A 22,893-nucleotide genomic window follows, 5' to 3' on the forward strand; every position below is an offset into this window, starting at 1 on the left:
AGCTTACAGCATTGATTTGCCATGGAAGAATTCCAGCAATGGCTTTTCACTTTAATTGGAGCCACCATTTGTTTGATTTGTCTGGTGAACTGCATTTGGTTTTTGAAATATTTCTACCCACGTATATGGAGTCCAGTGCCTCAGTCTTTTTTTCGGTCAATGGGAGAATGGGCAGGTAAGAAATTTTCCTCACATTTCTGTAGTTATGATTGGCTAATTTGTGCTAATCTAGTAATTAATGCTACTTTCATCCTTTGTTGTAAAGCATGTAAGACTTTTCTCTCACTTTTATGTGTTTTTCTTTTATACCAACTAGATTGTTTGACAAGGTTTATGCTGTATTTAAAATGGAAAACAAATCTGAACAGTGTGCAATCATTTTCAAATATAATACTAAATCTAATATGATATCAAATTCTCCATCTTTCAGAAACAGGCACCTTGTTTTTGTTGATATGCTTTAGTTCTGGCAATACATAAAATGGTTAAATTGTTACTCATTTGAAAATGCAAGAGAATTTGCTGTTATGAAAAGCCTTTATTCCTTGGATACAGTTTTCCAGTGTTTATTAAATCTAACTGGCCTTCACATTGTTATAGAAAGAATATTTGACCTCCTGCTATTCTGTCCCTAATGAACAGAATAGCCCCTCTAACTTATATTCATCAATGTGGAATTATTTTTTAAAATAACTTGACCTTCAGGATAAGTTTTCCCTTATTTGTCTCCTGAAAATTCTGCCAGCCCCCTTAACTCAGGTTTGGGGTACTGCAAATGTGCCAGAAAGCTTTAGCTTCTCCCATGGCCTTTAACGTACAATAGCTCCTGACTTTCCACTGGTATATTAAGCCCCTTTTTGCAAATCAGAAATCCCATTTTAGGTGTGTAGGATGTGTGCATGCTGCCAGCACCTCTTTCTTTCTTTCTCTCTCTCAGCACTTCCCCTCTCCTCATACTGCAGCAAAAATCCTTCCAGTTTAAAGAACAGCTTAACAAACCATTTGTTACAAGATCATGGATTTAGTTTTAAGAGATATATGGGGCAATCCTAAGCAGTTACACTTTTATAGGATTGCACATTAAATGTATAGACATAGCTGCACCATGCTAGTATTCACCTCAAATTTCAGTTTAAAATAGGTCTTCTAAAAGTAAACAAAAACTGAAAGGAGAAATAAATTTAAAATACAATTTAAAAATGTTAACTCTTGTTTTCTTTCACAGAACCTCATCAAAATATGGGTTGGGAGATGCTTTTTTTCATCAGAAGTCTCATTTACCCACCTCAAAGTTAAGTTGATAGGCACAACTACATATTTGAGAAGACACTAGTGGAGGTCTATAGAACTATACTGTAATAGATTGTCCTCTTTCTGTCACTAATCACTAAGGGCATTATTTTAAATGCATTTTTACCTCAAATTATGTATTGTATAGCACTTTCAAACACTCTGAAGATAAATAAGATTAGGACATTAAAAAATCCTGAGCAACTGAGACCAAGATAACCAACTGCCATGCATTTACCTCCTTTTTTCCTCCTTTAGTAATCACAGGAGCAGGAGATGGGATTGGAAAAGCCTATTCGTTTGAGGTAAGATAACCATATATACAATTAAGCATAAGCATAAGCATTTTATTGTCACTGTGTACGCACAACGAAATTTACAGCAGCATTCCTTGATGCACACAATTTCAGACTCATACCCCATCCTCACTTTCCCCTTCCTCCACCCATCCCTGCACATGATGGAGTTAGTATACTATTTACCATTCATGTGGTACCATTCATGTGGAGTATTCAGAGGGCTTTTTCTTAGAACAGTCCTTTAAAATAGAGTATTGTTATCTTGCAACTGTGGGCATTTGGCACTGACAACCACTTAGTAAGATGACCTCTGACATGAAAGGTGCACGGATTATCAGGCCCACTATGGTGGGACTTCTATGTGGCAAGCATAGTTTCCGTACATGATAGGGATCATCTGGGGAGGGGAAACCAGTGGGAGACTTTAATGTGGGAGGTTCAGAGTTCTGTTTATTTAGGACTCCTCAATATGGATGATGAGGGAGTTGTTGCAGTCATGTCTTTTTTTGGCTGTAGGATGTGGTATGTTTGTTTGTTTTTGTTGGAGGATGAGAGTAGCTACACATGCAGCAAGTTGCAAGTTGGTTGCCCACTTGGAAGAGATTCTATTAAAAATGCTGCTTCTGGCAGCTATCCCATAATGACTGAGACATTTGTGCCCCAGCTCACAGACATGGCAGTCATAAAATTCAGTGTGGTAGTATACTCCACCATGGAATGTCGTGGCCCCCCCCCCCCCCCCGGTTCATTTTGTACTTCATGGAACTTTGAGGGCAGGAACTATTGATTTTTGCATAACGTTGAAGAGACACTTCCATAAAACACTGAAGAGATGCTTAAATGGAAGTGTCTCTTTAATACGGATGTGCTACAGAACAATTAATTAGAATAACTGGATAGGGAGAGGAATAGAATTAATCACAATACCCAAGACCTAGATCTGCATAATTATTTCCCTGCTCTTGCCACTAGGAGTCAGAATTTTCCAATTTGTTCAATGTTATTCTGCTTATAATTGCACTTTACAAAATAAGAACACATTGGGGAACAAGATACAAGAAATGGGTAAAATTCCTTTTAATAACTGGGATGTCACCAATTCAAGTATCTGGAAACTGCAGATGCTGAAATTGAATTATCATAATTTTGTACATTTTTCAATGCTCCTTGTTTGAAACTGGTTTTTTCTTGGTAGCTGGCCAAGCGGGGATTAAATACTGTTCTGATCAGCAGAACTCTTGAAACGCTGAGGAAGGTAGCCTCTGAAATTGGTAAGACTTTAAAAAACGTGAAATATCTTTACTCAATTTCTCCACTGGTACAATTTCACTTTTTCGATATGGTCACAGTTTTCCTGGCTCTAGCAGGAAAGGGTAGGATATAAATTAAATAAAATTAAACACATCTGTAAACAGGAGGACATATAGTGGACATTCCCTAGCATGTTCCACTGCATATTTATAAACTCATGCTTGAAACATTATTCTCTTTATGAATACCTTTCTTTTTCTTTTAAATTCTATATTTTTTATTTTGAGGTTTTTTCCTTGACAAAGATGAACTTGTCTTCTGCTTAAAATGTGTGCTGACTAGAATTCAGTGCTACAATTCCTGTAGTGGCATGGTGTGGCAATGTGCCAACAGCAACCAGCTATATTGCTATAGAACACATGTGCTTTTCTTCTTTTTCTTAACACAGAAAAAGCCACAGGCAGAAATGTGAAAATCATACAAGCTGATTTCACCAAAAATAATATATATGATGATATTGAAAAAAGTCTTCAAGGTTTAGAAATTGGAATTTTGGGTAAGTTATTCAAGAACTTTTAAGAGTATCTTTCAGATAGAAAACAGGAATGTCTGCATTTCTCTTTGATGTCAAATTGTATTAGTACTTGAAATGCTTACAAAAAGCAAAGAAAAGAAAAAGATCAGAAATTATAAGAAAGTACACTGAACATAAGGACTCCCAACTTCATCTATATCAAGTATGAACAGCAAAAATTAATATCACTTGCTCTTTAACCACATATTTAAAGTTCCAAGCTAATAACAATTACTGATAATTAAAATACTTTTCTCTGTTAAGTCTTACACTAACAATTCACGAATCTTCTTTGCAAATAATTTTTGAAGTTATTTATGAGGAAGCCATAACTGTTATTTAATTTAAATGTGAAAATACACTTTGAAGATGTAAACAATGGAGACGACTGGAAATTCCATCTCATTAAAAGCAATTCAAATAAAAGTTTTTGATTAGGAAATCCCCAAAGTTGATTCTTGTTCCCGAATAAAGCTAAAAACCTCAAGTTTGGACTAACAAAACATAATCACCATTTAGCTCAATATGTAATAGACAATGGCAGATTACAGTCACTGAATTAAAAATTAAGACGTTTGGGCTTAAATGGTTGCCTGAATGAGTCTCCATGCCTGTAAACTACTCAATCCACTTATCACTTCAAAACCTATATGAGTTAGGCATGCCTCAAAAATCAACTCATTTTGGTCAACAATTGGACCATGGTAGAAACATGCAATGGAGTTTGAGATCTATCCTGAAGTATCTCTACAAAACACTGGAGTTTGAGATCATGCTGGAGTTTGAGATCTATCTTGAAGTATCTCTACAAAACACTGAGGGAAATTACCCCATCTCATGTCTACTGACTTTGTATTTCATCAAATAAGATCTCATGAGCCCAATGTATGATTGATCTGGGTCTAGACTGGTCTGATGTAAAATACCCTCATCAACTGCTGTATCCACAAAATAACCCATTTTTAAGTAGTTACATCATCTAATTTTGCTATTTATTGTGTTTTCTTTTATTAGTTAACAATGTTGGAATGCTTCATAATCCCCATCCATGTTGTTTTCTTAATGGATCAAAGGAAGATGAGGTAAATATTGTTTTACAATAATATACATTCTTGGAAGTAACTACACTTCCCTTTCATATGGAACACAAGGACAATTTCTACATAAGTAAGAGTACAGCCATTTTCCTAAACGACCTGTTAGAATGAGGTGCTTAATTTCATGATTTTCAAATTAAGTGTATCTGGTAAGTTTCTTGGTTTTAACTAGTCAAATGTCTGAATCTCTTTGTCTCCCTATGAATCATGTCAGCTGCATTGAGATGTCATGAGAAATTGTAATAACACAAAGGCCAATTATGCACAGCAAGGTTCCTGTGACTTCAAAGAGAGTCTTTGTTTCAGGGTATGTTTAGTATTATTACCCACTGCCCTGCTTGCAGTGGAGCAGGCATTACCCATCAGCTAGCTTTTTGCTTGTGTCGGCGGGACACATGATGTTTCGTGGGTTTTCTATTTGATATACATGCTTTAATTTTTAATATAATCTTTAATTTTTATATTTAATCTTGTCAGTAGATCAATAGGGAGATTGATATATTGACATAAAAAGGCGAACTATTAAAGAAAAGTCTTGAATACAGCATCTGAACAATTTGCCCAAATGCGGATTGTTTTTTATAGCAGGAAGCGAGAGGGGAGTGGCAACATGACCTGCTGTTTGTTGAGCTCTCCAGGTTCACGATCATCTGTCTCCCAATGTGCTGTAAACTGAAGTGTCAGGACTGATAGGCTTTTCCCAGTGTAGTCTGGATCACTGATTGCTTGTGTATAAAACTACTAGGCTGGAGATGTCCCAGTTTGTTGATCAAATGCAGGGGCAAATCGGATGTTTGGACGATCAAGCCGTCTTATTATTTTTACATTTTTAGTGCTAGTATCGATTTATCAACCTATCAATATGATTATTAATTTTTAAAAAGAATCTAAAGATATGCAGGAGTGGGGAGGCCACAGATAATATATGCTGCCAGCAGGCAGGGGTGTGGCTGGGTCCGACCCCGCAGGGCAAAGCAGGTGGCAAGCACAAGTGTGGTCAGGTCATGGCAGGCAGCAGGCAAGGCATAGTCAGGTCACAGTCCAATAGGTCAAGGCAGGTAGCAGGCAAGATGTGGTCAGGTTACAATAGGTCAAGGCAGGCTGGGAATCAATGAAGAACCAGGCACATGGCAGTGACAGGTAACACACTTGTTGCACCCAGGCAGAAGTAAGCTCACAGCAAGGCTTATATAGAGAGCCTTGTTCAAGGGGCTGGGATTCCGCAAGGAATTAATCCTCATCAGTTGCAGAGACTTCTAATCTCCCACAGCTTGCTGCCAAACAAGCACTCCTTTTTTGCTTCTTCAGTAGCAGCCTCTGCTTCTGCCTCTTATGCACAGCTGGCTCATCACTGGGTTTCCTAGGAGGATCTGCAGGCTCCTCCCGCTGCATGTCATCAGACAGGGAAGGGCTGTGAGTTGGCTCTGCTGCCTCATCTTCCTCAGGAGCAGCCACCTCTGGCTGCACTGTGTCCTCAGGTTCTGCCTCAGAGTCCTCTGGGTCCTGGTAAGTATCCAGGGGCTGCCTCATGACACAATAGATATGATTCAGCAGGACAAGATGCAGGAAGTAGTCAGCAACAGGAAGGAGGGCAAAGGAAAAGATTGCAAAGCAGTGTGAGGAAGTGGGGGGGTAAGAATAGATGGGTTGGCTACATGTGGAGGGAAGAGGTCTGGGGCAAAGCTGTCCCACTCTGGCAGCAAAGCAAAATTAAAATTGTGCTATAAGTGAATTGGCTTGCTGTGAAGAGAGTGGAAAGTGAAGGCAGTGCTAGAGGAAATACGTCCATACAAGAAATCTTGCCACAGTGGATATTTGCCTTCACCATGTAGTAAACCCTTGTGCGTAATCAGCCAAAAGTTTATCGGTATCAGTATGAATACAGCTTGTTAACTGTGCTCACATGCTCATCTCATTTCCCACCAACTTCCCCGCCCCCCTTACAAAGTCTTCTTAATTTGATCAAGGTCCAATTTGACATGACTTCCAATGCCTTGACAAATTGGATTTTGTTTACTCTTCACAAAATAGGATTCTAAACAGGGATTACATTGAGGTTTATAATCCTGGTTTGTTGTGGAAACTAACTCCAATTTGCCAAGAAACCCATTTTCAGATGTCATAGTGAACTGCAACTTGGTTAAACTGGGAAAAATTCAATTAAAGCTCAATGCATGAGTGGAGGAAGGAGATGGAAGGAGCAAAAAGAGCATATGAGCCCGGAAACAAACTGTGTTCATGCCCAAGGCCCAAAAAGCGTTTGCTTAATCTCATTTTGGCATGATATCTGGATGCAGCTGTTGTCGCAAATGCTTTTAAAAATCCCATACTTTCCATAAAATCCATTTAAAAACACTTATAAGAACAAGGGAAGGGGCAGAGATGCAGTGAAATAGTACCCATATTTACAACTGACAAGCTTGAATATCGTTTTATGTGAACAGTTCCTTGCTTTCTGTACCAGCTTTCCATCTTATCTGCAGTACCTGTCCTACATGAAATAGGAGAGTACTGCTCCATTACAAAGGCTTCTGAGCCTGCCTTCCATTTCCTGCAAAAGGAAAAACTTGGGCAGGCAGAAAAGTATGAGGTGTATACATTCCTTCTAGCCCTATTGTCTGGCACCAGTGGAGCATGCTCCAGGAGTGTGTTAGAATGTGTCTGTGTGTGCATATCCAGGTGTTTGTGAGTTCCACACAAAGGTACGGTGGTAGCTTAATGGCATACTTCTGTTCATCTTTACCTTGTAGCTGACCCTGGGAGTATGGGGTGGGTCTGCATCCAGTTTACAAAACAAACAAACTAATATGCTTTTTTCCTAGAACTTAGGAAAAAAATAACAACCTGTCAAAAAGGAAACTTCATCTTTCTGTTGGTGGCAGAACCAGAGCTAATCCTGTGGAGTGCCACAGTGGTTAATTTTCTTTATGGAAATTGATAACTACATGGCATTAAAAATAATAAGTAAAATTTCCCCTTCAGTTGTGTCCAACCCTGGGGTACCACTGCAAGCAGTGATTTCATAGGCAAGCCGTTTTGGTGGGGTAGTTTGCCATTGCTTTCCCCGGCTATTCTTTACCCCCTAGCTATGAGCTAAATACTCATTTACCGACCAAGGAATGGATGGATGGCTGAGTTGACCATGAGCCAGCTGCCAGGATATCTGACCCACAGGAGGCTTGAACTCCTGGCTGTGTGAGTGGCAGTGCAAGCACTTAACCACTATGCCTCGCGGCTCCTTAACAATAATTATCCAGGCACAAAGTTGGCCCAAGAAAGGCAGAAGATCTAAATGGCACAGCTCACTGTGATAATAGTCTAATTAACTGACAGTTTGCTGTCCTTTAATCATACTCTCTAAGAGCTTCCAGGCCGTTTCCTCGACGGGCCAATGGCTGGCCTGGGGATGGTAGCTAAAAGCGCCATTCCCAGGCCGCCATTCGCGACAGGGCGAAGCTGCTTCGCAGTCCGCCGCCTCTTGCACCAATTCACCGCCGGGGTCCCCACGCCTGGCGCTTCCCCAGTGCGCCTGGAACGCGATTTGCTGGGAAGCGCCGGCTGGAAGCTGCTACTGCGTGGCGAACGGCAGCCGCTTCCCCGGCTTCGCTCTTTCTCCCTGTATTTGTCCACCTGGAATTGGCCGCTGCCGCCGGTGAATACTGGGACCACGCCCTCCCCTGCCCCGCGCTTTCATGAGCAGGCGTGCGGGACTTCCAGGGGGGTGAGCGTCCCCTGGTGGCCCTCGGCGCGACGCCGAGGCGTCAGGGACATGCCGGGTCGGCCGGCGCTCTGGGGCACCGGCTGCCCGGCTCTTTCTAGCACCGTCGGTACGGACGGTCCTAGCATCGTCAGGTCGGCGACAAGTACGCTGACTTGGCCGCTTCCGCATTCATGCGGAAATGGCCCTAGACTCTTATTTGACCTGGGATACCACATCCTACCTAATGGTAGGACAGCCCTGTCAATGTTTTCCTGTGCCCATCTCTACCTTGGACATCAACACATTCCCCTACATCATGGTTATGTAAAACAGAATCTTGTCTTCACCATGTATGCAACTCTTCTGCTTTTTATCCTCGACAGGATCTTATCAATTGCAACATGATCTCAGTATCCAAGGTATGTACCATACATAAAGTATACATGAAAACTGAAGGTATTTCTTGTTGATGTACTCCACAAACAAAGTACTTCCAGAAAAAGACGTATTTCACAGGAAAAACAGTCTGTCTGAGCATAACTAATTTCCATATCAATAAAATAATTCTGGAGGCAGTTTTCAAAATCATACTGAATGGGATCCAAGCTACATTTTATAACAATGAGAAGTACTTTCCTGTCTCTCCACTCCCATTATAGCAGATTGATCTCAACAAAATACTGCTCCTGGGGCAGGGGTCTGCAACCCGCGGCTTCGGAGCCGCATGCGACTCTTTCAGCCTTATACTGTGGCTCCACTTGGCCTGGAGATCAGAGGGCAGCATGGGTGTGTCCCTCCAGAGCAGCCGCCATCCCCCCTCTGCCATCTCTGCAGCCGCCATCCCCCCTCTGCCCCACGGCAACTGCCTGCTCAGTCGGGCAGAGGGATTTTCCCTGCCCGGTGTCGCTGCCTCCAGCAGCACAAAAGGTGGCGGCACCGGGCAGGCTGCAGCCACCATCCCCCCCTCTGCCCACGCTGCCTGCTCCGTCGGGCAGAGGGGGTTTACCTGCCCGGCGCCTCCACCTCCCAGCACTGGAAGGAAAGGTGAGTGGAGGGGCTGAACTGGAAGTGGCTCTCTCTGGCTTGGTAGATCTTCAGGGCCATGGAAAATGGGTGCAAATGGCTCTTTGGGTGGTAAAGGTTGCCGACCGCTGTCCTGGGGGATAGGAGACCGTCAGGAACAATATGAGGGATCCTCAGAAAAAAAGGGAAATTAGTGGACATTGTTAGTTTAGTCTGGATCTCTGTCAGTGATTTGTGCTCTGCATTTGCAATCAGAACCTAACAGACCACATTCTTTAAAATAATTACTCCATCCTGAACAGAAAAATTAATAACCTTCAGTTAGTTCTATGTTACTCTTTTGTTATTTACCTAACATTCCTGTTGCTGAATGTGTTGATTTCCTCCTTCTGAAGCAGACCTCTGACTCTCTTATCATGCTATTCCTGAAGATTCCCCATCCCTAGTGTACCAGTTTAAATGTGGCTAATGGTAGAATGCAGGAAAGAACCATTTTAAGTTCACATTCAAATTCATATCACAGACATGGGCAATATATAAATCGCACTTTTAGTGTCATGTGTGGCATTGCTATTCTGTTGTTAATCAACTAGTTATTCTAACTAAATCCCCATGACCATATTCCACAAATTATAGGGGCTGTCATGCCCCCAGAGAAGTTCTAATTATTTCTTTATTAAGCCTCAGTTGTCCCTATAGTTGGTATGGGTTTAGTTCCTTTTGTATAGTGTTCTAAGGGAGGGAACTGTAGTTAGACCTTGCCCCTTGAAGAAGCCCCCTAGAGGCAACAGCCTCACAGTCTTCCTTATTACCCAGTAGTGCCCCTGTTCAGTTAATTTAGTCTAAGGTGCTAGTGGAGCTGAAAGGCTGCAATATATCTTACGTCTAAGGTGTATAAAGTGTAGAGCATTAAGTTAAGGTGTTACAGAAAGTAGAGTCCAGATAGAGGACACTGAAAGAACCACAGGAAAGCACAGACAAGGTGGACTTTCTTGGAAGAAGTAAAAAAAGAATCAAAGTCTCAAGCTTCAAGTTGTTCCAGTCAAGCAAGTACTTTATTTTAGTCAGACCCTGGGAGGAGTTAGGGTCTCAATTATTCTATGCAGTAAAACCTCTTCTTTGGTGAACTGTTATACCTTGCTTGTGAGTCTCCCACCCTGTTCTGGCTGAGTACAGGGCACCTAAGACTGTTTTACTTGGGGAACAACAGGACCTGATATAAGCTTAATATATTAATATAGCTTGTTATGCTAACAGGCCTGAAAGAAATGTCCTTTCCCCTTAATAGAGGTTTGTTGTGTGGAAATGGGCAACTGAAGCTTTTCACAGATGGAGATGAATAACATCCTCTCATAAAGAATAACCTATTTAGCCTTTATATAAGGGACAGGATTTTTGCTCCAGATTGTTGGCAACCCTAAATATAGTACATGTTCCAAGTGGAATAGGTAGCTGGATTGACAGTATATCCATACACAGGCTGGATAAGAACATAAGGAAGTTTTGTGGCTCTTTCTGGTTCTTTAAGTGGCCAGCCAGATGATCCTAGGTAGCTCAAGAGCAGGATCTAAAGGAGTGAGAAGGCCCTGATATCTGCTCTTAACTCCTAGAAGTAAGAGGCCTTCTAACTCTGAAAGTGGCTATCATATTTAAAATCATAAATAGCATGCAGCCCAATTCAGAGGCCACTGCAGCTGGGGATAGCTCTGCTGTCGCACTGCTGCACCATCTCCCAGAGGACTTTCAGCAAAAAAAGAAAAAGAAAACCCTGGCCACCTGGAAAGCCCTCTATAGGGCTCAATGGAGGGTTGCCACCTTTTTGGGTGGTGAAAGTCCAAAGCCCTGGCCATCGCATCCCCAGCTTGAAAGCCCAGGTGGAAGCTGACTAAAGTCGGCTCCACCATGGGAACACCTCCGGTCATTCCCCCTGTGCGGTGGCACCCACTTCTGGATTTTGCCACTGCATTTTTGCCCTCTCTTCTGGCAAGGGTGCCCCTGCATAGGCATGATAATAGACCTGCATAGGCATGATAAGGAAGGTCATTGTCTTGGACTTCTCAGATGGAGGCAGGAGCAGTAATGAGGAATGGGTACAGGGATATGATGGCAATCAAAACTTTGAGCCACCCTTGACAAGATGGCTCTGGACCTTTGTTTAGCCTAACCCATCTTGTAGTGAAGAGAAAGTGCACAGAGATGGAGCATGTACACTGTCCTGAACTCCTTAGAAGAGCAGGAAAAAATGTGAGAGCTCACAAGACAACACTGCCTTTCCTGAAGCACAAAGCTGAGTTAGGTAGGCCATGACTTCTTTAGTATTCTCTAGAACCAGAAGATTAGAATTTTCTACAGAGTAGAACAGTCAGGGTCTGATTGGAATTTTTAAAAAAGGAGTGTTTGACAAAACCATGTAGATTTATTCAATGTGGGAAAAACAGTTGCCTTGCTCCTCACTGGTTGAAAGCAAAAAGGGATGCTCTGTAGCCTGGCTGAAGAAGCAAGGTTTCCTAACTAGGGCAAATGATGGAAATGAAATTTGGTAACTCTAAAGTGACAGATATTTTGTGTGTAAAATGCTGCCAAATCATAGCTGACTTAGGCAAACCCAGAAAGGTGTTTAAGTCAAGACCCTTACAGAGGTGTTTGGCATTGCCTTCCGCTGCATGGTGACCCTGGTTTCCTTGGTCTAATCCCATGCAAGTACTAACCAGGACTGATGCTGCTTAGCTTCTTAGATCTGACAAGATCATACTAGCCTGAGCTGGCCAGGTCAGGGCAACAGAGATTATAGTTCTCAAGCAATAAGATAGTATATAGTTTCAGGATTGTGTATATCATATATTTTTCCTTATCCTTTGCTGAGAAGTTGTTAGATGTTTTCTTGCTTGTGAGTGAAAAGTTTGTGAACACTGGCTTTGATTCCAAATAAAGGTGGGTTTTAAAAAAACTGGTATCTTATAGTGGGCATTCTGTACAACACAAAAGGCTAAACTGGTCATATACATGGTACAAAGATAAGGTGAGAAAACATTTGCCTAGAATAGATCTACGTTATGGAAACAAGTTACCCAAAAATACAGGATTAATTGGAAGGTATTTAGAAAAGATCTGTGGATTTTTATTTAAAGAAGAGTTTTCAAAGAATCAAATGGAAATACTGGTTGTGGTGGGTTTTCCGGGATGCGTGGTTGTGGTCTGGTAGATCTTGTTCCTAACATTTCACCTTCATCTGTGGCTGGCATCTTCAGAGGTGTAACAGACTTCTCTCTGGCTGATTCTGCATGGGCCAAAAATAGTGGTGTGAAAATGGTGTGAAAGCAGTATAAACCCTTTTACACTGTTTTAAACCCTTTTACACCATTTTCACACTGTTTTCACTAATCATTGTTTTTTGGCCTTGGCGGAATGAGCCTCTGTGATACACCCCTGAAGATGCCAGCCACAGATGCAGGCGAAACATTCGGAACAAGATTTACTAGACCACGGCCACACAGCCCGGAAAACCCACCACAACCAGTTGAATCCGGCTGTGAAAGCCTTTGACAATACAAATGGAAATAGTTTCTAGGTAGGATATCTATGATGACTTATAGTGGTGACAAGTACTAATTTTTTTAACTGCAAGTGGTGGAATAAGGCTAGGGATATTAACTCCTCATTAGGGTCTAGTAAACTGAAACTTTGTTTAGCAGCGTAAATTCAGCACCATCAATGGTACAACATGCTCTTCTGATTACAATCTGTGAGCTTGAAAAGATTCCCTGGCAGGCATATTTTGGCACAGATCTCAAAAATTTATTTTCCTCTTCTAACTGCGCAGTAGGATCAAAACCCATCAGACTAGTCCCTCACCCATCTTTCTTTATCTGCATTGGAGCTGCTTCCCATCACAATTGAATGCTTTGAATAAGTAGTCATTTCTATTCAGTACCTTGTTTGTAAAAATGCAAATTGTTACAACTCAAAATATGCTTTCCTTCTTTTTTAGATGACACAGATAATTATGAAACAGATGGTATCAAGGTAAAACTCTAGTTTGGAGTCAATTCTGGATTTTCTGAAAGAAACTCTCATTTTGATCATTTGTGTGTAGAATTCATACTGTTAGGCTTTCTTGCTGAAACCTCACTGTTATAGATTTCCAAGGTCACAGTGTAAATGTATTGTTGTTAGATTTTTATCTTGTCCTTTCCCTAAGAAAATCAATAGAAATTGTATATGGTCCTCCCTATTTGATTCTCTGTGAAGTGAGAGACAGGGGGAGAGATACTGAATGACTACTTGACAGAGCAGGGATTTGGATTCTGATCTCATGAGCCTTATTTCAAAACTCTCACAACACTGGTTGAGGCCATTAGGTTTGGTGCCAATATATGCAGTACTTCTCAGATAATAAATAAATGTGTACTCTGTTAATTCTCTGAGCTATATAACCTGTACACATTTGCATGTCTTCATTTTGCCTTTTTTATTCAGTTTCTGCAGAATAAAGTAAAGGGCTATGAGAGGCATTTGTGCCTCTTTTCTGTGCCCAATGAAGACAGGCCATGGTGGAGCTTTATAAAATAGGTACATGTATCGAAATACATTTTTTCTTCTCTTGGAGTCAGTCAACAAAACCTGATAACAGTGGATCCAGGAATGAAAAAGGAAGTACTTCTTTAGACAAACCTAGATTATACTTCTATACCTTGTGAGTATTGACATTGATTTAAAGACCTTTAAAAGAAGATTAGATAAAATTAGGAAAAATCTATTGATGGCAAGATAATACAAACAAAACCTCCATGTTCAGAGGCGTGGTGCAACTCAGTCCCAGCTGCTGGGGAACAAACAATAAAGGAAGACCATTGCCTTTAATGCACAGCTAGTGGACTTCCTGGAAACATTTGGCAGGTCGTTCTTGAAATCAGGGTACTAGACTAAATGCACTTTTGATTTACTCCAATAAAACTCTTATGGAATTATGCATAGCTCTTTTCTGACTTATGAGATTTCATTTTCAAGCAGAGGTGGGATCCAGCCAGTTCTCACCACTTCTCTAGAAGTGGTTACTATTTTTTTCTGAGTGCCGAGAAGGGGTTACTAAAGCAACCTCCCTGCCCAATAGGCACTGGAGATGCGTGTGTGCAGCAGCGCCACTGTTTGAATCCTACCACCATCGGAACCTGTTATTAACCACCACTTTTTCAAGTATATATTCAACTATAAGGGCTAGAAACACATTAAAAAAAAAGAATGCTGAGATTGTTTGATTTTGCTATTCCACACAGCTTCAAAGAGCACTGAAAGCAGTTTGAAAGTGCATTATTCTGCATGTGCGGAATGAGCCAAAGACAGTCCTGCATGTGGCAGATGAAGTTACTATTCTACTTAGATCTTTTTGTTCAAAAGGTTATAGTTAAGGCTGCCTATCAGAAAGCTCAGTGCAGGAACTGCAAACGGGGGGCGGGGGGAACTGTCAGCCTCCCTTATTCTAAGGGGCAGGAAGTAATACCTCATCATCATCAACCTTTTTATTGGCATAAGTTTAAAATACAACAGGGAGGTTGAGGAGAATCAAGTTAAAATAAGTAGGTTCGAACATTTCCAGCGGTTAAAACAATAAATAAATAAATAAACTAAAATCTATGACGAATCTGCTGTGCCAGCGCCAGAAATTTGGCAACGTCTAGGGATCTCTGAGGAGACTGATCACAAAGCAGAAAGAAGGATTTAACCTTGTCTGGTGAGTTGGCATAGTTCTCAGTGTATGGGTCTATATATTGTCTTCTAGATGAAGTATATAGTTCGCAATCTAGGAGGATGTACTCGATTGCTCGATGGCTTTTTGTGAGCAGGGACACGCTCTTTGTTGGTGTATGGGATCTGGAGAAATCTACCGCTTCAGGACCAAGGAAGGTAGGGCATCGAATCGGGCTAGCATTAGGGTAACGTCGGAGATATGGTGAAGATATATTGTAAAAGTACCTATAGCCCCTTTACTGAAGGGAAGAGGGTGGGAGCCCTCCGGTAAAATGCCCTTCATGCATTGAGTAGGAAAGCAATTGATTTTCAATGTCAAGTAGCCTTAGCGACAGAAGTTTGACTATTTGCGCTTCGTCCATGTTCATGAAGAAGTCTAAAGCGAAGCCTAACAAATTAATTTTTTTCCTTGATCAGAAGACTCCAAGTGGAGAGGTAGGAATCCGAAAGCATTCGCTTTGTTAGGCTGTCCTGTTCTGATCGGAAATGGAGGCGCAGCCAGTATCGAAGCGAGGAGAGCCATATACGTGTTTCGAGAAGATTTAGACCTAATTCCGAACATAAAGAGAGAGATGACACGCTGTTCGAAATTCCAAGTAGTTTGCGAAAGAAGCTAGATTGTATAGACTCAAGAGGCTTTAGATTATGATTTAGCCAGATTGGAGCGCCATACAAGGTTTTTGGGATCAGTTTGCCTTCAAAGGCTCTCACTGCTGCTGGGACGAGGAAGTAATTCCTAAAGAGTGCAAAACAGGACAGCCCTTGCAGTTGCTCACAGTACTATACTAACCCCTTCTCATGGCAAAATTATGGTGGTGATATCTTTTAGTGATACCATTTTGAGAGCCCTCCCAGGGCTATCTGTTATACACTTTACTTTCCAGATCCACAACAGCTTCTCCATCTCTACCATCCATGGGAAGGTTGTAATACTTGGGAAATATCTAAGTCTTTCCCTTTTTCTTTGGCAGAGGGAAATTTCATAGAAACACAGACAAGGGTACCAATCCATATGACTTAGGAGGTGCTTTGGGGAATTCAGGTGCACCAACGCACAGTCAGACTCCAGAGTTAACAGGCCATCATTGGATCAGACCCTTTCAGAAAACTTCAAAAATGACTCCCTGCTTGAGAAAAGAGTTAAAAGATCAGTCAGTGTACCTTTCCAACTAAATCTTTCAGTGTAAGGAAAGACAAATATATATCATGGTGTTGATCATCAAGACATTAAAAAATTTCCATATCGACCTATTGTCTCCAGCTCAGCTTCTGTGCATGTTAATATCCAGTCAGAATGTGAAAAATGCACCATTATTTGACACTTTTGTCAACTTGAAACATTCTGTTTTTCAACATTCTTTCCAAGCAATAGCCTCTTGTCCAGAGTGTCGCACATCAAAACCACCCGAAAATAGATTTGGTATAATATTTTGGACTCTGCTTGTCTGCACAGTGTCCGCTGGACTGCCCTAGACTGGTACTACTGAAGAATGGAAATTCAGACTTAACTGTGAATTCTTATTCTCATTGATCCTTTATAATGAACAGTTGTGGGGATTTTGAGGGACAGCCAATGGCATAGGGTGGTGGGATGTCCTTCTTTCCTGTCATTTTCATTTTTTCTCATTAGCAGTATTGTTAAAAAATCTCCCAGATGAGGTGAGATGCCCCCCTCCTTTGCTGATATTTACAAGGTGTTGTGGATATTCTGTTTTATTGATGGGCTTAGTAAATACCTTTTGGAAAGAATTATGTTTTAGCATATATTTAAGTTTTGGTGGTTATGTTATTGTTTTCTCTGTTGTTATACTGTGTTTTCATTTGTAAGCTGCCTTGGCTTACTTTTTTAGTGGGAAAGCCATGATGTAAATATTGTCAAATAAATGTTTAAGATTTTTAATGTAGTATTATAGATTTTTACAGACTGGATGCTCAGTCTGAGAATGGAGGGAAATCTTCTGCTTGAAACCATGCTTATTAATGAAGTCTTAAGACTGCCCCACCCTGGAACCTCTGAGCATATTTCCAAATCCTCTTTTCACTGCAGATTATAGATAATTTATGCTCAATTTTATATTTTTTTCCAGACAAAAAGGACTTATTCTGAACATTGCTTCTGCTGTTGGCACTTTCCCCTGTCCATTATATACCATCTATTCTGCTTCTAAAGTAAGTATTTCAAATTACTTTTTATTTTATTGGTTTTATGATACAGTGAACAATGATGAGTATTTCTCCATATATGTAGACTGAAATCCTTATTGCCATTTGGCAAATGATGCATGATCAAATTATCGTGGGGTGAAAGAGCTTAAGTTTCTCTGCTGCCAATTTGGATTAGAAACGTACCATGTGGTAAGGGAGAGCTTAAGTTTCCCCCATGCTGTTTTCCAGACCTGGAATGCCCCTGGGAAGCTAGTATTTGTCCTGTTGAGGAAATCTATGTGTACCCCATCAGTACATATGGAACCCCATTGAGCAAGTAACACACACTGGGTCCATTTTAAATGAGGAAAAATGTCACAGTGGGAAGGCGTAAACATTTACTTCGCATATGTCATTGTCCTGATATGAATTGGGCCTGTATACCTGGGCACTAAATTCCTAGTGGGGAGCTACCAGAACACATTGGTCAAAAGTCCATGTGGAAAACACGTGCATTTTGTAATGTGTGAAGTGGCTTACACAGAAAGTTCTCTGGTGGGCACTTTTCCCATGAGATGCTCAGGTGTGACATTGGCCCATTAAAGTCTATGGGAAATCTGGAGGGCACTGAGGAGCCTATTTTTCAAGGTAATTTTTCAGCATAGCTGACTCTTCTCAGAAGAACCACAAAGTTTGGTGAGATATGGGTCAGGAAATTCAACTTTATGTGCCCCCAAATGGTGTGCCCCATTTTTTATTGGAAACAATTGAAAACATGGATAGATGTGGCATTCCCATTGGCAGACCATAAAACTGAACCCCCTGATTCAAACTTCAGCAAACTTGGGAGTTCTTCTAAGGAGAGTCACCTGTAGCTCTGCTGAAAATTTGGTATGGCTACCTTGAAAAACAGCCCACCAAAGCCCAAAGGAATTCCCCACAGATTTTAACGGAACTGAAAATTCCAAATTAGCAGTATGCCTATTTGACTTTTTTCCCCATTTCTGAAAATATTTGGGTCCAGTCAACCCAAATCCCCAAAAACACAGGAAAAATTGTGTATACCCCTAATTCCCATGAAGAAGAATATCCAAGAATAAAATTGGCAAATAGGGTAATGTCAGGTAGGCTCAGGGGATCCAAATAATTTCAAAGGAAGGAAACTGAAAGAATGAGAAATAAAGTCTGATGTTGTAGTAATAATGTCAAATGTTTATATATACAAGTATACAAACTGTAATTTCTGCTTCAATTAATATATTTAAGTTTGTCTGTTTAGGCTTTTGTGTACACATTCTCAAAAGCACTTCAAGTGGAATATAAAGGAAAGGGAATTATCATACAGGTGATGTATTTCTATCTGCCTTTGGAATTAATCTAAAATTCAAATTCTCTGAATAGATATTAGTCATCTCAGATGTTTTGTTATCTTTCTTCTCAACTCTTCATTATGTGAAATATTAACCTCTGCTGTTTACTGCATCCTAACACATAGTCCTTATTAACAAAGCACAAATGTCTTGTAGTTTACAAAGTTTTCAGAGATCTTCTTGTTTGGTTATGTTCTTAATGATGATGATGATCCTGTTTCAGGTAGTGACTCCTTTTGGTGTATCTACTCCAATGTCCATGAACCCAAAGCCTAATCTAATCACAAAATCAGCAACAGCGTTTGTCAGAGAATCCCTGGATTATGTCAAACTCAGCGATGAAACACACGGATGCTTAGCCCATGAGATCTTGGTAAATCGTTGTAAAATTTCATCAAATAAGAAAGGCTGTTTGGGCTTTCTATTAGCAGCATTTAAAGGACTCAGGCAATACAACCCAGAGGCCTGGGATGGCCACTGCAGCCAGCAGCCGTTCCATCACAGCACTGCTGGTCTGCTACCTGTGACGAGACTTCCACAGGGGCAAAAAAAAAAAAGGAGCCATTTTAAGTTAAAGTGTGCACTGCAGTGATGATCCGCTGAAGTGTGTGGGGAGGGGAGTGGCAGTGGGACCCTGATTGACGGCACCAGCAGCCAATGAGGGGGCTGGAGGCACAGTGACTAAGCATGGCAGCAGACCCCATCCAAGGGAGGCAAGATGTGAGGCTAGGGAGATGAGCTGCTAGTCAGTGAAGTCCCCTCTCCTTAAAGGGACTTTGAAAGCCCCCTGGTGGGAACTGGAGATTCCTCAGAGTGACAGGCCATCTCCAGATGTCAAAGCTTAATTCCCCTAGAGTCCAAGGCTGATTTGGATGGTGAACTCTATGGCAACACATCCCACTCAGAGGTTCCTCTCCAACCCCAACTAGCTGGGTTTCCCCAATCTAGATCTGGTAACCCTTTCCCTCAACTGTTAGCGGCACACACCCCACCCCAGAGGAACAAAGGTCAGCTCAAAGCATCGGAGAAAAGACACAGCTGCAAGCCTCCATTCCCCACCCCAAGCTGATTCTGTGCCCACATGGAGCAAAGTCCATGTAAAGTTTGGAAGGAGAAGGGGGGGATGTCATGCTCAATGTGTGCATTTGCAACATCCCTCAGCTCACCAGTAACCATGCCAGGCAGCTGGTCACCCAGGAGCAGCAGTGGCGTAGGAGGTTAAGAGCTCGTGTATCTAATCTGGAGGAACCGGGTTTGATTCCCAGCTCTGCTGCCTGAGCTGTGGAGGCTTATCTGGGGAATTTAGATTAGCCTGTACACTCCCACACATGCCAGCTGGGTGACCTTGGGCTAGTCACAGCTTCTCGGAGCTCTCTCAGCCCCACCTACCTCACAGGATGTTTGCTGTGAGGGGGGAAGGGCAAGGAGATTGTAAGCCCCTTTGAGTCTCCTGCAGGAGAGAAAGGGGGGATATAAATCCAAACTCTTCTTCTTGTTCTTTATGCTGCCAAGTGTGTCCCCAAGCCAATCCCCGCACCACCCATGCTCATGAAAGAGCTGGAGGAGGAAACAGGAGGGTGAGCTGTTAAGTAGGGACCTAAAGTGTCTCCAACAGATCCGCCAGCATCCTCTCCATGCTCTCCATGTCCTTCATGACAGCAAGCTACTCCTCCAAGTTCCCAGCAGCTGCCATCATGAAGATTTATAGCCCTTCCATCCACTGGTGACCCCTGGAAAAGTATCCCTGCTGCTTTCAATAGCTCTCCAGCTGCTCATGCTCCATTGCCACACACATAGATGAAAGGGTGGGCGATGGGATGATCCAGATTAAGTCCTGAAGACATAGAAAGGCTTGCATCTCCTATGTCACCATGGCATCAGTGGTTACAACACCTGGCTCCGGGGGACAGGACTTGCCTCTGCCACCCTTCCCAGTCTCTGCCACCCCAACTTCACTGCCATCTGGCAGTGTTAAGTCTACCTGCTGCATGTGCTCAGCATCAGCTGCTACCCCCAGTGATGCTAACATTCCCAGTGTCCCTAGGTCAAGCCCCTGATGTTTGTCTCCCCAGGGTTAGGGTAAAGAAGTGGTCAGTGACATCCCCAAATGCAAGGGAGAATGACCCTGAGGTTGGGAGACAGAGCGCAGAGTATCAGGCCCAGAGGGTAATCTGTATCTCCCCCTGTAGTGCCACCAGTCATCCTAGTGGTTCCTTCACTTCTGCTTGCCGTTGCCTCTGTCGCCTTGCCACTATCATTCTCCTCTTCATTGCTCAGCTCCATCATCTCCATCTTCATTGCTCAGCTCCATCAATTTATTCTGAACTGTTTAAGGCCTTAAATTCATAGCCAAATTAACACCTCAGATTATGGTAATGTATAACCTTAGAAGTTATTGATACTAAGCCATAATGAGATCTTTATAATGGTGGGATAAAACCTGCTTTGGTGATGAACCACATTTCAATACCAAAAGTGGTGAGATTTCTTTTCTTACCTGTTGACTATCCTGAGTCCTTGAAATGAGAAGGATGACCCATCTTGAGAATTCTAATATCACTTATCATACCTTCTTCTTGCATACAACTCTTCCATGCTAACAAACGCCATTCAGAAGTCAGCTACAGAGTAGAACTTGTCACTGCATTTTCAGGTGCATCCTTACATAACATACATTCAGCAGTGACTCCATTACAGAAGTGAAATAACTGCAATTGTGTCACCTTCACTGTCTTCTCCCTACATCAAATGTAGTAGGAAGCCTTTATCAGATACCAATTAACTACAGTACCAATTGACTGGTGTTGTGTCAATCATACAGAATATGGTTGTGCATAGACCCTTTGAATTTCCAGAAAATTATAGACGCAGATGATGGTGCAGATGCTTGAGCAGGGGTTACCCAAAAAGCAAAGCAGTCAGAAACATAGGGGAGGGGTGTGACTCAAAGTCTTTGTGTGAGACAGTTCAGTATCAGAAGCAGATGAACTGGAACTCCTGTTTTAAGTGTGTCTTTGGGCAACTCCCCTAAGTACTGGTTTACTCTGCATCTGAAATGTGTTGTTACCTAAGGAGAACATATATGGTAATTTTTCCGGTTGCTGGAAAACAGAATTGCTGGCCCACATAATTAAATCTTAGTGAGTTTTTTTTTCTTTTGAAAGGCACTGTTCCTGCATTTCATCCCTTTGTGGGTCTTCCACACCAACAAAGTACAAGAAACAATCCTACGCATGATACCAGAGTACAAGAAAAAGATGCAGAAGAGTACTTGACCAATTACATGGTACATGTAATTATCTGATGATCTGCTATGAATTATGAATATAAACAGTTGAAACATTTTCAATACAAGTATAAAGAACCCCTCAAAGTCAGTGCTGGTCTTCTTAAAACTATTTTTCCAGTTACAGTTTTCATGATCTGTTAACAGCTTCTGCTTTTGCAACCCTTTCTGTAACCTGAGTTTGTAGATGTTACGTATTTCAAAACAATTTAATAGTCAATTGGTATTACTCATTATTGCAATATTGTCTTTGAAGATTTACTCCCACGGGTGGTGTGAGAACTCTGTAGAAATTGTAGTGTGTGTGAGCATAACGTCATTTTAAATGGGGTAAAAAGGTTTTCTGGTGATAGAGGAAGAGACTTTCAGAAGTTGTTTCCTTTTAGTGGGAAAGGAGGTTCAGATGCAAGGGCTGGTAGTTACAAGCAAATAGAAGAATGGTCATTTAGTTATTAATCTTGGGTGGGGGAATTGCAACAGGAAGACTGAGATGTAAAATGAGAACTAGAAAGATCTGAAGGCAGCATCAGGGACCTGTGTGTATGTTTGGATTTGACTGGGGTGGGGATGAGCTTTTTAAAAAAGTGAACTTGAAAATAAACTTCAAACCTGACATATAATAGGAATTGGAAGAAGGTATCCATACCAGTATTTGAGGTGTTTAAAAATTTGCAAATTCTGAAATTTGTTTCCTACCCCAGTTTAATTTCTATTTGAAAATTCATACGTCAATTTATATTGAAATTTTTGAAATACAACATCTTTAAGTTTGAGTAAGTTTGAGTAAATTGTTTGAGTAAATTGTGCAGCAACCCATCCATGCCATGTTTACATTGTGTTAAATTAACGCCCCTAACATTAAACAAAAAATCTGCTTCATGTTACTATGGCAGTTTTTATGTGATACTTTATTCTTTCTTTTTTAAAAATCAATCAACATAAGTTCTGGACAGACACAGTAGACTGACATTATGACATCTGTAAATTGTGGGACTAGGTTAGGCTTCTGGTTGAAACATCATAATATTCAAATCTCATCTAGGTTTTATTCCATGAGGTTGGCTGTGTAACAATTTAAACATGAAGACTCACATTGCTCACCACCCCTTATCT

The 22,893-nt window shown here is 41.4% G+C and overlaps 1 protein-coding gene across 1 annotated transcript; it reads left to right on the plus strand.

Moving 5' to 3' along the window:
• On the plus strand, positions 1-22,664 carry HSD17B3 (hydroxysteroid 17-beta dehydrogenase 3). Its single transcript, XM_048504144.1, has 11 exons — positions 1-175; positions 1,549-1,595; positions 2,785-2,860; positions 3,289-3,396; positions 4,429-4,496; positions 8,595-8,630; positions 13,223-13,257; positions 17,067-17,148; positions 18,404-18,469; positions 18,718-18,867; positions 21,659-22,664. The coding sequence occupies exons 1-11, from the start codon at positions 22-24 to the stop codon at positions 21,767-21,769; spliced, it is 933 nt and encodes a 310-aa protein (XP_048360101.1). The 5' UTR covers positions 1-21; the 3' UTR covers positions 21,770-22,664.
• The last annotated feature ends 229 nt before the right edge of the window (positions 22,665-22,893 follow it).

This window comes from Sphaerodactylus townsendi, linkage group LG07 (assembly GCF_021028975.2).
Source record: "Sphaerodactylus townsendi isolate TG3544 linkage group LG07, MPM_Stown_v2.3, whole genome shotgun sequence".
Classification (NCBI taxonomy): domain Eukaryota; kingdom Metazoa; phylum Chordata; class Lepidosauria; order Squamata; family Sphaerodactylidae; genus Sphaerodactylus; species Sphaerodactylus townsendi.